The sequence below is a fragment of the Leuciscus leuciscus genome, assembly GCF_965113295.1.
Source record: "Leuciscus leuciscus genome assembly, chromosome: 19".
Taxonomy (NCBI): Eukaryota; Metazoa; Chordata; class Actinopteri; order Cypriniformes; family Leuciscidae; genus Leuciscus; species Leuciscus leuciscus.
In genome coordinates this window covers 22,479,411-22,497,105 of record NC_138743.1, presented here as the reverse complement: position 1 = coordinate 22,497,105, position 17,695 = coordinate 22,479,411, and the positions used below count along the sequence as shown (strand labels likewise).

At 40.0% G+C, this 17,695-nt stretch overlaps 3 protein-coding genes across 4 annotated transcripts in view; 1 reads left to right on the top strand and 2 right to left on the bottom strand.

Annotated features, from left to right (window-relative positions):
• Window positions 1–2,569, bottom strand: part of LOC309481767 (flavin-containing monooxygenase 5-like) — a 49,604-nt gene extending 47,035 nt beyond the window's left edge. The window contains exon 1 of the mRNA XM_082146844.1: window positions 7–2,569. The gene's annotated coding sequence lies outside the window, so the exon portion shown is untranslated. The remainder of the gene's footprint in view (window positions 1–6) is intronic.
• myoc (myocilin) overlaps window positions 1–17,695 on the top strand; it is a 261,947-nt gene that overhangs the window by 92,005 nt on the left and 152,247 nt on the right. The window lies entirely within an intron of this gene.
• Window positions 4,901–16,423, bottom strand: LOC309481768 (flavin-containing monooxygenase 5). 2 transcript variants are annotated; one of them, XM_082146845.1, is made up of 9 exons: window positions 16,214–16,423; window positions 15,759–15,922; window positions 14,495–14,683; window positions 14,098–14,263; window positions 13,462–13,604; window positions 10,907–11,106; window positions 10,438–10,793; window positions 5,539–5,611; window positions 4,901–5,446 (listed from the first exon to the last, which is right to left on the bottom strand). In XM_082146845.1, exons 2-9 carry the CDS (start codon window positions 15,903–15,905, stop codon window positions 5,056–5,058), a joined length of 1,665 nt encoding a protein of 554 aa, XP_082002971.1. In that variant the 5' UTR covers window positions 15,906–15,922; window positions 16,214–16,423; the 3' UTR covers window positions 4,901–5,055. The 2 variants fall into 2 exon arrangements, with proteins under 2 accessions (XP_082002971.1, XP_082002972.1); XM_082146846.1 differs by having other exon boundaries at window positions 15,759–15,899; window positions 16,214–16,422.

Sequence of the window (17,695 nt, the reverse complement as noted above, 5' to 3'; positions counted from 1 at the left end):
ACTGACTGTCCTAGATGATGATGATGGATGAAGCCGTGGAAGATGAAGCACACACCAGTGTTGGGAGAGTGGTGAGTAGTATACACAGGCACGACGAGGGAGACGAAGAAGATGACGAATCTGGAAGACACAGGAGGCTCGGAGACACAAACTGGAAGACAAAGATACTTTGACGAAATAGCATTGAAGGTAAGCAATGAAGTAGTCCTACTCATTTACAAGACCAGACAAAGTGCCAGAGTGAAGTGTGTGGTTATAAGTGTTTGTGGTGATGGTGTGCAGGTGCTGGTGATTAATATTCAGGTGATAGTGATCTCAGTGATTGGGTGGTGGTGGAGCCTGGCTGATCCCTGACACCCTTTCAATACGGTTCACTCACATTGCACGAGTTTATTCTACGCTTCGGGGGAAACTCCAAAACGGGCGGAGCCAACTATTTAAGTCACGCTCAGAGCCATTTTGAGTCCGAATTTCTCTCCTTCAGCACGAAGATCATCTCCTCGATGACTCCGAAGACTACAACAAAACAGAAGCCTCTGCTCGCTGTTGAAGCAAGCCTCTGCAGTGGACCAATGGTGCCTCGCAGCTCACAGCTGACTCACTGCTTCTCCCCTGCTGCTTTCCGTCAAAAAGCAAAAGAGCAAATTGAGCGATGTTTGCTTTAAAATGTCCCTTGCTTTAAAATGTTGCTCCCCTCGGACGAGCACTCTGAGTGTGTCGGCTGTCTACCCATGCAGAGGCTGCACTCACAGAGACCAACTGCTTTCACAGCGAGAGTATGAGTCTCGCACTGCTGCGCTCAAGGCCTCGATTTTCTCACGGCCTCTCTTCGCATGCTCTCCCATTCTCTTCCCCATTAGAGCAGAGATGGAAGAAACAGCGGAGCCAAGGGGTGGAGCAACAGGGCTGCAGCGAGCTCACATCGGCTCAGCACCTGCGTGGCTCACTCTCCGTTGACCACCGCCCCTCTTCTGGTGCGAGCGGCATGGTTTCATTTGGCGGCTCCAAGGAAGAATCTGACAACTCGATGTCTCCCGCAGCATCTGATACAGTGGAATTGGCAAACTCCTGCGATGACTCCGCCCACCCACAGCCTAAATAAAGTGACTCAGCCAGGCCACAGCAGGACTCAGAGCTCATCCGCATCCTTTCAAAACAGTAAGTGAGCTGGGCTTAGACTGGTCGGCTCCTGAGAGCCCGCCCGCAAACGCCTCGTTGAGTGGAGGTCCATGAAGAACTGACAAAGTCATGGCATTGTCACCTTCAGCGTGCGTCCATTACTCCTCTTCAGTGGCCCTCACTACAGTTGATGGTGTGGAGGGAGAAGTGTACACCAAGCTTCCCTTGTTAGAGGAAGCCGTTGCTGTGCACCTTGTGGGGCGGCAGTGGCTCAGTGGTTCATGTAGGTTGTCTACAAACCGGAAAGTTGGTGGTTCGATCCCCGGTTCCACCTGACCAAGTGTCGAGGTGTCCATGAGCAAGACACCTAACCCCAGCTGCTCCTGACGAGCTGGATTGCGCCTTGCATGGCTGACACCGCCGTCGGTGTATGAATGAGTGAGTGGATGGGTGAATGTGAGGCTATGTAAAGCGCTTTGGTGTCCATAGGTCTGTGAAAGCGCTATATACATTTTACCATTTACCATTTACCTCTGCCCACCCACAGCGCTCGGATGGAAGTCTAAAGCTTACCAGGCTATACTCCTCTGTGACATGGACGAGGGCAGCCCTGACCTGGCGGCCTTCAAAGAGCTCCACAGTGCAACTGACCTCGCCATGAGTGCCTAAGTTGATGGCCCAGTCAATTGGTCAGGCCATGGCCAATTTGGTGGTCCTCTAGTGCCACCTTTGGCTTAATTTGATGGAGATCTAAGACACTGACAAGACAGCCCTCCTCAACTCCCCTGTTTCTCGCTCAGGCTTATTCGGTTCCGCAGTGGATGGTTTCGCTGAACGTTTCACGGCGGCGTAGAAGAAATCACAGGCGATGCACAATTTTCTGCCGAAGCGACCAAGCGCATCTGCTGCTTGAAGTCGCCCAGAATCATCGTTGACTCTGCAGCGTGCCAAGTTGGCAAAAGATGGAATCCGAGGTGAAGCAGCGCTTCCGTCCAGCACAGCGCTACCCCTTTCCCAGTTGCCAGGGACCACACCCTAAGCTAAAGCTGGTCTCTGAGCCACCGAAGGCACAAGGAGGAGGAGGCCAGACCGCCACCAAAACGACCTTGTATTCATCTCCCAACCCCCTGTTCAGTTTGGGTTCCCAAACTCCTTTCCGCTGTTACAGTGAATCAAATAAACTTCACATTCACAAAAAGAGCATTCCTCATGTTGCTGCAAGTGTCAGCACCCAGCCACAGTGCAAATCAAATAGAAAAATGTAAATCATCCCTTATCCGCTCTATGCTACTGTTCTTGAGATTCACGTTCAAGGGGGTGGCATACCAATATACTGTCCTACCATTCGGATTGTCCCTAGCTAAAAAAATATGATACAAGCATAATTCTGTTTAAGAATTGACATGACATAATTGTAATAACATTTTTATATATATATATATATATATATATATATATATATATATATATATTTATTATGCCTTATTGCTTAGTAACAATGAACAATGTCACAAAACATACCTAAAAATGCAATTTCTTTCACTTAAACTATATAAATTATCAGGATAAAAATAAAAGATTATTACATGAATTAAAGTTTGATTGATTACAATAAGAATCATGAGAACAGCTTTAGATCAGCCATACTACTGGGGTCCTAAGCTGGGACTCATCTCTTCACCACAATGGCATTCAAACTGGGGAGTAATCTCCCCTTGAAAACCTTTCAGAAGTTACTGGGGCTTATGGCAGAAGCCTGCTCAGTAGTCCCTTAAGACCATTTGCACATGTGGCCACAACAACAATGGTTGAAGGCCCGCATCCCACCTTGAGTGTGGCACGAGGGGTGCATCATTCTCAGGGTGTCCCATGGCTGTTTCAGAGCCCTGGCCCCCTGGAAATCACCCCATCTATATCAGATGGGAGTGGAACAAGGCTCGGTTTCCAGAAGGAAAGTGGTTGAGACAGGCGCCTCCAAGATGGGTTGGGGCGCACTGTGCGACGTCAGGCCTTGGTTCTTTGAGATAATGGGAATGAGCATTGCGTTGCTCGTATAGTTTTATTTTTTCCTCATTAAAGGGATATTTCACCCAAAAAATTGTCATTATTTACTCACCCTCATATTGTTCCAAAACTGTATACATTTCTTTCTTCTGTTGAACACAAAAGAAGATATTTTGAAGAATTTTGGTAACCAGACAGTTGCCCAATGCCTTCTATAGTATTTTTTTTTTTCCTACTATGGAAGTCAATGGCTACCGTCAACTGTCTGGTTACCAACGTTCTTGCAAACGTTCTACCAAAATATCTTATTTTGTGTTCAAAATAAGGAAGAAACTCATCCAGGTTTGGAATGAAATGTGGGTGAGTAAATGACAAAATTTTCATTATTTGGTGAACTATCCCTTTAAAATTAAAGATGCTCATCAATGATTGTATATCAAGAGCAGGGAGACAATTTGTTTTGTGATGTCACTGTGAAGAATACCGCGCAAGAGCAAAAAAAACAAAAAACAATCTGCCACTGATAACATTGGAAATAAACATTCCAGCGCCATATCGCCTGTTATTTAACACAAATGAACGTCAAATGGATATGTTTCATTTGCATTAGGTGTATCCATGCAGCGAGATGTTTAAAAAAAGTGGTGGGGACACGTCCCTCGTCCCACCCGCAAATTGTGCCTATGCTGTGAGGATGAAAATACTTTTTTAAAAGTTGTTTCAGACAACTTTCTCTGGGTCAGCGGCAGCATCACACAGATCTGAATGTTCTGGTCACGGTGTACTTTTACCAAATGTTTAACAGACATTGGAGTATCATTGTCTTTTGGAAATAAGAAACGTGGGTGTCTGAATTGAGATTGGTAATCTATTACCAATAAATCGTGCAGCTCTATGACACAGATATAAGGGGAAAAAAAAGACTTATTATACCACAATTGTAATGTTTAATTTTATTCCCTTCACAGATTAAAGGATTTAACTTGAAGGGCAGCCAGCTTAGAACAGGGGTAACTGAGAGATAGCAGAGAGTTCAAAACAAGCATAGATTAATTGTCAAACCAAAACCTATTTGGAATTACCATCAAGGTAAATACATAATTACCTCTTTGAATTTGCTTTTATGTCCTTCTCAATTATTTTATCCATTTTATCGGCTGGAGGAAGATGATTTAGTCCTTGAAGAACAGAAGGAGAATTCATACATGAAAAAGGACTCATCGTTGTTGGATATCAATCCCATCACAACTGTGTCATCAGCAAACTTCACAATATGATAGCCCAGATATTTAGCCAAGCAGTCATATGTTAATAGTGTGTTTGCAATTTGTTTTGTGATTTCACAGTAAGGAATACCGTGCAAGAGCCAAAAAAGAACGTTCTGCCACTGATAACATTGGAAATAAACATTCCAGCGCCATATCGCCTGTTATTTAACACAAATGAACGTCAAATGGATGTTTCATTTGCATTAGGTGTATCCATGCAGCGAGATGTTTAAAAAAAGTGGTGGGGACACGTCCCTCGTCCCACCCGCAAATTGTGCCTATGCTGTGAGGATGAAAATACTTTTTTAAAAGTTGTTTCAGACAACTTTCTCTGGGTCAGCGGCAGCATCACACAGATCTGAATGTTCTGGTCACGGTGTACTTTTACCAAATGTTTAATAGACATTATTAAACAGTCTGTTATTTAACACAAATGAATGTCAAATGGATGTGTTTCATTTGCATTAGGTGTATCCGTGCAGCGATATGTTTAAAAAAACGTATTAGACCACAATGTGTTTAATTTTATTCCCTTCACAGATTAAAGGATTTAAAAAATAACAGGTATTATAAATGATAATGAATTCCAAGAATTAGATAAAGGAATAATAAGGTTAAAATGCAAATTCAAAATAGAGCTACCCAAAAATCGAATATGGGTTTTCTATGGGATACAAGAAACAAATGGGTTTCTCAGGAAGAGTGGGATCTTCTTTTGCATGGCCATAATGGCAAAAATCACTACAGCCCCTCCTGACAGGCCCAGCCAAAAGAACAAACTGAAGGATGAAGGTTCTGGAATGGGTCGTGTCTTCATGGGTTTGGCCACACGTTCCCATTGGGTAAGAATAGCCTGACGGGCACCACTCCAATTCCCTGGTCCGCTTAGCCGAAACTGGTAGGGAGTACAGGGGCCGAAGAAAGCCCTCAGTCCCACAGCAGGGTCCCTCAGGAGCAGCCAGGCAATGTTGGGACGGACGCCCACTTCCTTTGCTATTGTGTCTAGGTAAGGGATATAGTCCACTTGAAGGGCAGCCAGCTTAGGACAGGGGTAACTGTAGAGAGATAGCAGAGAGTTCAAAACGAGCATAGATTAATTGTCAAAACAAAATATTTGGAATTACCATCAAGGTAAATAAATAATTACCTCTTTAAATTTGCTTTTATGTCCTTCTCAATTATTTTATCCATTTTATCGGCTGGAGGAAGATGATTTAGTCCTTGAAGAACAGAAGGAGAATTCATACATGAAAAAAGTTTTCAAAACATAATCATGATTAAATCATGTAAGAAGGTCACGTTAAACTTGGACGTCTTGGAAACTTGTGCTTTTAAATTATATACAGATTCATTGGTAACACTTTAAGGCCCCATTAGTTAATTAACTTACATTAACAATTAGCAATACGTTTTTTACAGTAGGCCTATACTTATTAATCTTTGTTGACGTTAGTCAACTGGTCATTGTTAGGTCATGTTTGCTCAGGTCCATTAAATAATATTAACAAAACTTTCATATTTTTAAAGGTTCATATTTCAACTAAATATTGTTACGATACAGAGGGAAGCAGACAAGTAAGTGATGCGTAAACAGTATTATTGAGCACTGAGCAGTGGCACGGGTCTGAACAGTTATGCAGACAGGTGAGCTTGTGGCAGAGACAGAATTGATGAAGGACTTAGCTGGATGATAATTATCGGGTCTGTCTTGTAGTGATGTTACATTTGACACAGAAGCTTCAAAGCGCGTATCGAGTAGGCCTACGCAGCGCAATTTCTCATGAAGCTCCCTTAGCTCCGTGCCGGAGCGCGTATTGTTTTCAGAGAAACACGTGATCAACGAAAAATGAAGCCTCACGTTCTTTGCAGTCACTTGAATGCTTCACTTTGCGTGTTGGAATGTTTGAACCCAGACAACTACTCTACAGGTTTTTGGAAGTTTAAGTCCATTTACTAACATTTTAAAAAATATATATAAATAAGCCTATAGCATATTTTATAATTAGTATTAAAATAATTGTTACATTTAATTTATTGCCACACTTTAATATGCGAATTATATTATCAGAAAACTGAACATTTAGCGTCGTCAGGCTTTTATTTGTGCTTAATGGATAAAACAATGCACACTCAGCTGCTCATAAACATGGCTGCTATAAATTAGACCTGTCACAAGATGGCGCTGTTTTCAACACTTTTGATGCTTCGAATCTTTTCCCGAAACATTCAGGGGAAAGCAAGCGGGAAGGAAGTCGACCGGAAGTTGAAGCCGGCCGCGTGCCATCATCTTGTAGCAGAACTTCACCTGCTGTTAGCATCCCATTGACTCCCATTCATTTTGGCGTCACTTTGACAGCGAATAACTTCACATCTGAGGCGTTTAAAGACTCCATTTGTCCATTATTTATTTCCAAAGAAACACGACAATGTATAAAATGCTCCATTACCTTGTAGCTTATGTTATGGCCCCGTAGAAGCAGTTTTTGTAAAAGTAGGCTAACGATTGCGTCATAACCACGCGACTCTCTGTCACACAGTAGAGAGATTACCGTATGGACAGGAGGAGAAGCTCGCGGGCAATCGGGGAGACGTGGAGGCAAAATGACAAAATAATTAATCAGAATACCTAGCAAAAGTTTCTCCTGCTCCTAGCTCGTGGACACCTCCTACTCACGCTCTCCGTCTCTGCAAGATTCGGAAGGGAATGATTCAGATTTCTCATACCACAGCCACTAGAAGACAGACGGGTTGCTCACGTCACATCTACGTCGTCAAGCTCGGTTTGAGTCTGCGCGTCAGGAACGGAAGTCCTAAAAAAATCGCAAAAAATGGGCTTCACTTGTCTCAATTGAGTTCCAATGAGATGGCTCTGTCCACTTCTTATACTGTCTATGGGGGAAAGCGTCAGTGCTTCATGAGGCTTTATTTGCCCATCCCTAGTGTCTTGTATGAACGGAGAGAGAGCAGCAGGCTGTAGGCTGTGACAGGTGGCTGAAGATGGATGACTGAAGACGGAGTTCGGGTAAGGAATCCTTGAAGCGGGGAAGTACAGGTAGGTATCAGGATTGAGTTTGTATGCGTTCGTAGGGACAAGACCAGACAAGGGAGTGAAGGACAAGAGAGTCTATATAGTGTTCGCTGATGATGATGTGCAGGGAATCAGAATTCTGTGGAGAGTGAATGAGTGGGCTGAGCGTGCTGATCTGGTGACTCCGTTAAAATATGTACTACTCAGGTCCAGCAGCATACTATATTGAAAATAAATAATATACAAATATACATACAATAAGTTAAACATAATTCAATAGAATAAATTAAAAAAATTAAAAAACAATAACAAATAACTAAGCAAGCAGTGCATCATATTAGCATATTAATCCAGAGCAACAGACAAAGCAGCACAGCATAATGAGATAAGTCACTAAGGCTCAGGGAGTTCATGAGTCTTACAGCCTCTGGAAAGAAGCTGCATTTGAGCCTGTTGTTCTGGCTCTGCCTGAGGCGAGGAGGGGTTTGAACTGTTCGTTTGCTGGGTGGATGGGATCCTTCATAATACAGGATGCTCTGCTTCTGCACCTGCTGATGTCCTCAATGGAGGCTGCTAAGAGTTATTTTTGAGCAGATTTTACCACCCTCTGCAATGCCTTCTTGTCAGCAGCAGAACAGTTCCTGTACCAGGCAGTGATAGAAAAGGTGAGTGTACTCTCAACCACACACCGGTAAAATGCTAATAGAGCTGGAGTGAGGAGACCAGTCTGCTTCAACCTCCTAAGAAAATAGGCGCTAATGGGCCTTTTTTATAATGCTGGCTGTATCAACCCTCATAAAACCATTGGAAATGTGTACCCCAAGATACTTGATAGTAGATGTCAAGAACAAATTTTTGTTCCTGCCAAGCCTTATTTGATTAGCCTGGAAATCCAGACCTAAATCTAAAAGATTAATGGTCTGGTGTCGGTCAATGAAAATCGGCCAGCTCGAGGGACGGCACCAAGCATGCATTTGAAAATCTCACAGCACGCAATTGGATAACACTACGACCAATCACAACAATAAACCCCATACGCTTAGCTACCAGCGGAGCTAACTGGTAGATTAGACTCTTCCGGTCGGCAAAACAGCAAAAACACCCTTCTTGCAAAGGAACGATTCGAGCGGCGTCTTCTGTTCCTCTTTTGGGAAAAAGACAAGTCTAACTCGTTCATTGTAGCGGCCAAAGCCGTTTAAAAAAACTGCTATTCATCCATAGCCATCTTTCAATGTTTACTGATGACTTCGACGTCACAGCGCTGTCGTCATCTGTTTAGCTCGCCTCTGGCCCGCCTATATCAGATAACCCGATGTGATTGGTGCAGCTCAGATCGAGGGGCATATTTAATGAGCTCCATTGCTCGACACCAGAGTAACTCGCTGAGCAAATTCAACTTGTGCTCTCCCGAGAACTCTGGTTTACCAGGGTATTATTTGATCGGTAAGTGATGTAGAATAGAATGACCTGAATGAACTGTACTAAAAAAACGTTGCCTTATCTTCTCTAAAAACCGTGCCGCCCATTCAGCTGACATAAACCACAATTTCAGTAAACGAAAAAACCTATTCAGTGATGAAATGTTTTCTGTGTTGACACAAATCTTGTGCGATGTCCTGTCCTAAACTGGGGCCGCATCTAAGATTATCTCATCCCGGGGCAAGACTGTCAGCTGGCCTGATTTTACCTATGCATGTATGTATCATGTATGTATGTTTGTTTAGTTTAGTTATGTTTGTGATTTAGTTCATAAAACTTGTGCACAATATGTATTTGGTTCTGATTCTCTGCTTGCAACAAAGTCTATTTTACGATCTTGAGCTTGTTACATGCTCTAAGCGCTGTAACGTTACATGCTAAGAAATAATTATTTTTTGGTGGCCATGAAAGATACGCTTTTCTTAGAATAAATGAATAATCAAAAGAGTTTGTTGGACGAACTGATTAATTGATTGTAATATTAATTTAGCTACATCAAGTTAATTAACTGCCCCAAATATTAATAATTAATCATAACAAGTTATGAGTTATTATTAATATTTCCCCTTTGCGCTAACTCGTTACAGTACAATTGCGTCTACTTTTCTAAAGGCTAAGTCCCGTGCCTTCAGAAGACACAGCACCTCTCCATTCATCCTGGGTTTCTTATTTGGACAGATGGTTATCTTCCTGGTGGTAGTGACATCATCAATACATTTACTGATGTAGCCACAAATAGATGAGGCATATTCGTCCAGGTCCACCCCACCGACATCTGTTGCTGCTTAGTATTGTATTAGTATATATATAATGTTTCAGTTCATGTTAACTAATGTTAACAAATTAAACTTTATTGTAAAGTTTAACTGATTTATTATTTTACTCTTGTCCCAGACTTTTATTCGTAAATTATGAAAATACATTCTAAAAATATTACTATAATACATAAGACTATTATCTAGAGATTTAAATAAATATTTATTGTGCGGAAATTATGAAAAACATATTTATATAATCCTATATATAAACTCTGTTGGGGGTAATACATTACAAGATACGTGAGTTTTACTTGTAACTTGTTACTTTTTTCAAGTAACAAGTAACGCATTCATTTTGAATTTACAACAAAATATCTGAGTTATGCAAGTTACATTGTTTCCTCATTTATTGAATGACACCTCTCCTGTCTCCATGTTGAGAGAAATCAGGAGTAAGAATGGCAGCACAGCTGAAAGGTTTGTTTGAGCTGCGCCCTCTGCAGTACAGAAAAAAAAAAAAAAAAAAAAAAAAATATATATATATATATATATATATAATTGTTATTAAAAAATAAACAAGCAAGCCCAGCCCAGGTGAGATAAAGTAACGCAAATGTTATGTAATGCAATACTGTAATGCATTACATTATAATGTTTTCTTTTTAAAAAGAAACTTTCCCCAACACTGTATATAAATATGATTAATGATTATGAATTTAATATATTCTTCTCCTATAACTGTCAAAGTAATGTTTCATGACTTGTCATGTTTGCTCAGTACCTGCGATGACCCTGGTGGCCCAGCGAGCCTGCAGTTCTGCAGCTGGCATGATCGGCCCTTTGGTTTGCAGCAGGCCTAGGATGGCCAGTGTTGGACGCTCTAGAGATGGAGGAAAGATTCTTTTGTAGAGTTTCAGATCTCCATCAGCACCAGAGTTTAAGGAGGCGGGGAGGAAGGGAAATTTAAAATCATAGCCTGTGCATAAGATCACTGCATCAATCTTCTCTTCAACAGTCCCATCATCAAAGACAAGCGCTGAGCCTTGGAACTTCTGCACATTTGGTTTCATCACCAGGTCTCCTACCAGAATGCGACCTGGGAGGTCATCGTTGACAATAGTACGCTTGTCAAGAATTCTAGAATCACAAAATATATAGGCAAAGGTCACAGTGAATGATGATGTAATTTTTAAACAAACTGTCAGGGCTTTACTTTATTCATCAACGATAACAAAATTTTGTCCCTTCACCTGTGCTCAGGCTGTAGTCCATACAGCTTGTGGTCGAATCTCTGATTGAGGCTTCTTTCGCCAATCCAGTTGAGCAGAGATCTAGGCAGGAGGCAGTAAATCAGATCTCGAGCTCGTCTAATCATCGTCATGTCTAGAGGAAGCCCTTTACTGACCATGCGACCTATGACCCACGCCCCTTTACGGGTACTCAGGAACGTCTAAGTGAGGAATAGGGATACCGAAGTAGGGTGAGAAAGGAAAACTGAATTAGTGGATTGATCAGAGTGCATTTGAACTTATCGAAATAACAGATTATTAACTAAAACCAAGAGAGTAATACATATTTAGAATTGGGAGGGTTAAATGTAATGACCGTATAGCCCTTTTCACAGAGTTTGAAGACTGATTTAGCAGGGGTAGAGATCTAGAAAGTTTAATGTTCATTACTTACAAATACACTACCATTCAAAAGATTTTTAAAAGAAGCTCACCATGGTGATACATTTGTTTCAGGATTCTTTGATGAATAGAAAGTATAACAGCATTTATTTAAAATAGTTTTTTTTTTTGTAACAACATAAAAGTCTTTATTCTCATTATCTTGTTAAGCTTTTTAGCTCCTGTGTACATATAGGTGTTCATGCCATGTCGTAGTTCCCTTAATTAAACATTTAAACTTGTGAAAAGCGTTCAAGTCCTCATAGAACTCATAATTACTTGTAAGCTGGGAATTTTCTGAGGGCTCCTTCTTGTACAATGTGACCTCTGTACCACCTGATTGCTGCAGATTCATTTATAGTCTGAGGATTTGAACAGCTCCGAGTAGTATGTAACATTTTGTCATCTCGAAATTACGGCATGGCCTGAACACCCAGCCCTTGTGTTTCTCTTGGTGCTTTGTCAGTTGTTGATTGTAATGGTTTCCTGTTTGCTCGTGTTCATTCCTTTGTTTCACTGTGTTCCAGGTAATAAAAAAAATATAATCTTTTAATAAAACCCTCTGCAGTTAGATCCTGGCCTCTGCCTGCCTCCCACACATTAAAATAGATAATTGGCTGAATGAATTAGTCAGTAGGCCAAGTCTTATTTTAATATTAATATACTGTATGTTACAGTTTTTTTTTTTTAATCGCTAGAAGGTATTTCTCAGTATTTAGGTCACTTTTTCAAAATTCTACACACAGCTGTCATAACCAACTTTCAACTATACAGCAGTTAATTTCACACTCAAAACGCACTACAACTACCAAAACACTTCATACATGTTACGAAATATCAGTTGTGTTGGTTCTTAGTTTAATTTTCACAGACTTTTTGTATTCATCAGTCACATGTGCTCCTTTGTTTGAGTTTCCCCGCCACTGATCAGTTTCAATGGACACTAATCTTCATCACAGCTGTTAATCACCATGTGCATTACACTGCAGGGCTTAATGCTCAATTCCGATTTTTTGAAAAAAAATCGATTTTTTTGCAAGGCCGTTCACATTTCCAATTAAATGCGACCTTTTGTAATCTCCTGTGTGAACGTGAAATGACCCAGAAGTGACCCGCATGCGCTCAAGTACTCAACGACGTCACTTGTTGTTTGTGGAAGTAGCTAAATTCTCTCTCTCTCACACACACACACACACACACACACACACACACACGAGCGCGCGCAGCGACCGTTACACAAGAGCCAGACAGCAGCCGCTGACCTATCTAATATCAGATTCAGCACAAATAAGTTAACATAACGTATTTATAATGGCCGTGGGCTTTTTTTAAATTTTTTTTTTATTAACGGGCTCGTCGAGGTCGACCCATTCGGCAGATTTACCGCAGCTCGACGAATATGCAGTCCGTTTTCAAACCGACGACTACTTCAACGCAGAATTATGACGTTTTTCGCGTATCAATGACGTGCGGGTCGGATACATGCGACCTGGCCGTTCAGACTGAAGTCGCATTTCAAAAGATCGGATATGTATCGGATTTGGGACCACATACCCAAGTGGCCTGGGTCGCATTTGAAAAGATCGGATCTGTGTCGTTCAGACTGTCATGAAAAGATCATACAGGTCGCATAGGGGCAAAAAAATCGGAATTGGGTCGTTTCAGCCTGCAGTGTGAACGTAGCCTCACCTTCACTCTGTGTTTGTCCTGTCTCGTTTGAGTTAGTGAATGTGTTGCTACAACCTTCTGTTTTTTTTTTTTTTTTTTGCCTGTTGGATTATTATTAAACCCTGCATTTGAACTTTATCTTGATCTTCATCTGTCTATCTGCAACCTTAATAAGAACACATGTCTCTATCAGGGGTTGTCACCCAACAAACTCACTTTTTCAACAATGACATAAAATCACTAACATTATACAATGTTTGCTTTTGTAAAGCTTATTTAAATGATACATTGAAATAATATTATTTAATGTGAAATACAGTCAGTTGGGTCATAAAAAGAACACACATTACTCAGTCACTAATTTGTCTATTGGTGGGATGCGCCTCCTCCACATATATATATGCTGATTTTGACCCTTCTGAGAATCTAAAACTAGAGAAATGATCTGTAAAACATATATTAGACACCTTCTCACACACTCGGCTAAGCTCCACGGCAATGTCTCCACCAGAATTCCCAATCCCAACGATCACAACTCTCTTCCCAAAGTAAGGATCGGGGTCCTTATATTCCCAACTGTGAACTACTGTCCCAGGGAATGTATCAATACCTGTAGTAGACAAAATTACAGTAAATGTTATACTGTTACAATTTATTTTGATGGTCCACTTTAGACATTCTAACTATAAGTAACTTTGCAACTACATGTCAACTAACTCTCGTTAGAGTATTAATAGACTGTTAGGTTAGGGTTTAGGTGTTAGGATTTGGGTTAGTAAGTTGACATGTAGTTGCAAAGTTACTTATAGTTAGTAGAATGCCTGTTGGGGGACCATCAAAATATTAGCAGATAAGTACCTAACGTAAGTATCAGCAGATATTAAGTAGACAGTCTACTAATACTCTAATGACTGGTAGTTGACATGTAGGTGCAAAGTTAGTTAGTAGAATGTCTAAAGTGGACCACTGAAATAAAGTGTTACCCAATATACTGATGCTTCTATATACATATTAGAGCCATACCGGGAATTAGTATTACACATAGTTCTGAATGCTGCATAGTAAAGCCAATTTAACAATCTGTTATCTTATGGTCAGATCACCTGGGAAGTGTGTGAGGGGTTTGATGGGTTGTGTGTACTGTCCTGCACACACAAGCACCCCGTCAAACACATGTTTCTCCACTTGTCCATCTTTGTCTGCGGTCACTACCTCCCACTGACCTGAGTCAGAAAAATCAGGCCTCTGCCTCACACTGCGAACTGTGGTCTGAAATACACCAAACCACGTAGAGCTTAAACACTACATTTCATCTTTATAAAAGGAATAATTCTTATAAACAAACTCATATACACACTTGTAATAATGTGAGAAGTAAGATGTGTTCCTAGAACGTTGTTGTCAAACAAACACTCCTATATGTCTTATATGACCAATATGGTTGGAAAAATATATTTCTTGGATAAATCTCAGTGGATGTGATGTCATAGTGTTAAATACCTGGAAGTGAATGTGCTTGAGCAGATTGAAGTGCTCAGCATAGAGTTTGAAGTACTGCATGATCAGAGAGTTGTGCATGTAGTTTGGGTAATGATCCGGCACAGGGAAATCACTATAGCAAAACATCTCTTTAGAGGTGTTCACTGTGAGAGAACGATAAATGCTGCAACGTTCTGCCTCAGGTTTTTCCTGTGAATGAACAGAGGGGACACGGTCAATTACTTTTTAACAGATTGATTAGAACAGATTTTTTTTTATAAAAAAAACATTAAAAAAACGCTAGCAGCTTTGAAATGTTTGATTAAAGGTGAAGTGTGTAATATAGTTTAATGTAAAAAACTGCCTCCTATCCCATAACTTTATTTTTGCCCCCAAAAGTGTAAACAAAACTGACTCATCCAATATTGTGAGTTTGGGGCGGGGCTATCTGTTTGTTGACCAATGGCAGTTTTGGGGAAATCTGTCAAAAACATACTATTAATAATAATAATAATAATAATAATAAATGAATAAAATGCAAGTCAAACAGGTCGGAGCGTAACAATATTTAGAAAAACATCAACAAATCTAAAACTTCAACAAAAATGACAATGAAAATTAATTAAAATGGTGCAACAATAACAATGAATATATTCATTATTGAATAGGCACTTCTGTTCCAAAGTTTGAGTTAAGTCAGACTTTTACATGACTATTACTTTTCTTCATCAAGGATGCATTAAACTGATTAAAGTGACAGTAAAGTCAATTATAATGTCACAAAAATTATACTTCAAATAAATACTGTTCTTTTGAACTTTCTATTCATCAATGAATCCTGAAACAATGCATCACAGTTTCGACAAAAATATTAAGCAGTACAAAGGAATACAATTTTGAAATATATTCAAATAGAAAACAATTGTAAAAAATATTTCATAATATTACTATTTATTTTTACTGTATTTTTGATCAAATAAATGCAGCCTTGGTGAGCATTAGAGACTTCTTTCAAAAACTTTACTGAATGAACGCAAACTTTTGAATGGTAGTGTACTAAACAATATTGTTTTAATTATTAAGGCATGAGCTAATGGCAGTGGCACCTGATCTAGTATTATTTAGATTATAGTGTGCTAAAAATCATTATTGTCAATTATCATTACATCAGTCATTGTTTTTCCGTGTGGTACCGCAGATGGCACAGAAAGGAGACACTTCACCTTTATTGTTAAGCTATTTAAATTTCAGACATTAAATGTTTAAAATTGAGTTTAATTTCAACCTTAAACCCCCAGAGTCCTCCAATTTCATCACTGCTCTCAAAACACACTGGCTCCAGCCCTTCATCCAGACAACATTTGATGGAGGTCAGCCCAGAGCTTCCTGCTCCAATCACAGCAACACGCTTAGCCATGCTGTCAGTCTGCATGGAAAGATGAATGATTACTTAAAAAAAAAAAGAAAAAAAAAGAAGACAAAAAAGCACATGGTCATGTGAAAATGCACAGAGTTATTAAAAAGGACACGTGATTACACTATAGTGTCTATGCGTCATTTGTGATATGCATATTTATTTAATAAGGTATTCCAGAAATTATTACAAATGTTTGGCATGGATGTGCTGCATTCATTGGTTAATCATTAAGAAAAATATCACATGCCAGCAGATGATGACACAAAGACAGACACCAGTCTGTCTTTATAAGCTTGACAATTATGACACAAAATAAATCTTACCTTTTAACTGAAGATGGTCTCAAGCCCCTAGAGTTAAAAAATGCCACAACAATGTTTTTCTGTTCCTAATAGTTAGATCAGCTTTGCCTGCAACCGTCTCATTGAAATCAGCCTGTTATGTAACCAATTGAGCGGATCTCAAGTCTCAAATAGGAGGGTGCGAGGTCTTAGCTGGCACTAGTTTAAGGTGGATCAAACTGGAATGAATAATTAAGGGGGAAAAAAACCTCAGCAACAACGTAGGCTATGTTGAGGACTATCAAGAATGTTCAGTCATTCACTCATTTCTTATTATCACAGACGTGCAAGTCCTTATCTTTTGTGTGTTGTCATAAATCTTATCACAAAACAAAAGATGAGTTCAATGGTTTTCGCAATAGTCTAAAGCTTAATAAAACTAATGTAAGGCTGAAAGCTTACACTGCTATTTTGAACCAATAATCGGAACAAAAGGCAGTTGAAGGATGACGTGTATAATTCAAATATTTATCTGACTCCAATATAATTAATCTGACTCCATTAAAGTTGTTGTTATTCTTTAACCTCTTATTCTTTAAAGGTAAAGGTCTTTCTTAGAACTGATAGGAAAACGTAGGATTTAACCTGAACGTTTAGATAACGAAAGTTATAATCACTTTAGCTTTGAACATCATCAGTGATAAAAGATTCTCAAAGCCTTTAAAGCAGCCAAAGTTATTTATTAAGTTACATGTTTAAATATACAGACAGTAGAATGGAACAACATACCGCATAGCAACTTAGTGGTAACAAATAATGCACTGTCGTGCAAACGAGGCCGTAAAAGCCTTTATCATAGTATGAGGTTACGCACCGGTGTACGGGAGTGGCGGGGCCTTTCTCCTAGATCAACAATTACCTTTCCTTCTTGTACCCTGAGCAAAGCATTGTTAAACATGAGTGGAATACCAACACCGAAACCCCACCGACAGGAAACCAAAAGATGAGGCAATGGAGATCAAGAGGGGGAGAAGAACATTAACATATTCTCCTCAATGCATGTTTAACCAATAGTACCTAGATTGTACATTAGGATACTTTAATATCTCTATTAAGTTCATCACCATTCATTTCAGTTTATAGATGAGACCAAACATATTAGAACACACTAGTAAATAAACAGTATGTAGTTGAAAGCATATGCATGAGTGTGTTCAGCTCTCAAAAGAGAGTTGGATGCACTCATGGTGACGCATTCACAGTAAGAGGCTCTGTTATTGCTTGATTCTCTCTAGAGAGATAATAATCTAGAGTTTACATGAAGCGCATTTGGCTCTTGAGGTAGCTGAATGCATTTATTGTGATCTATTTGCTGTGGGAAGCTCCACCCATGCTTCACTCTCTCGAGGATGAGAGTCGAGCATCTGCACCTCTCGGTTCAGGTCCCCAAATCACTCTAGGGCGATTAAAAGGGAGAAGAAGCTCCCCTGTGGTATACTGCTCCCTAAGAGCCTTGTCAAATAC

What these genes read in the sequence shown, in the direction of transcription:
- LOC309481768 (XM_082146845.1), bottom strand. Translation starts at nt 15,905, where the DNA reads ATGCAGACTGACAGCATGGCTAAGCGTGTTGCTGTGATTGGAGCAGGA. An exon ending in TTAGCCGAGTGTGTGAGAAG is followed by an intron (nt 11,107 to 13,461) that starts GTGTCTAATATA and finishes TTCCTCACTTAG; the next exon opens with ACGTTCCTGAGTACCCGTAA. An exon ending in ATAAAAGCAAATTTAAAGAG is followed by an intron (nt 5,447 to 5,538) that starts GTAATTATTTAT and finishes ATCTCTCTACAG; the next exon opens with TTACCCCTGTCCTAAGCTGG.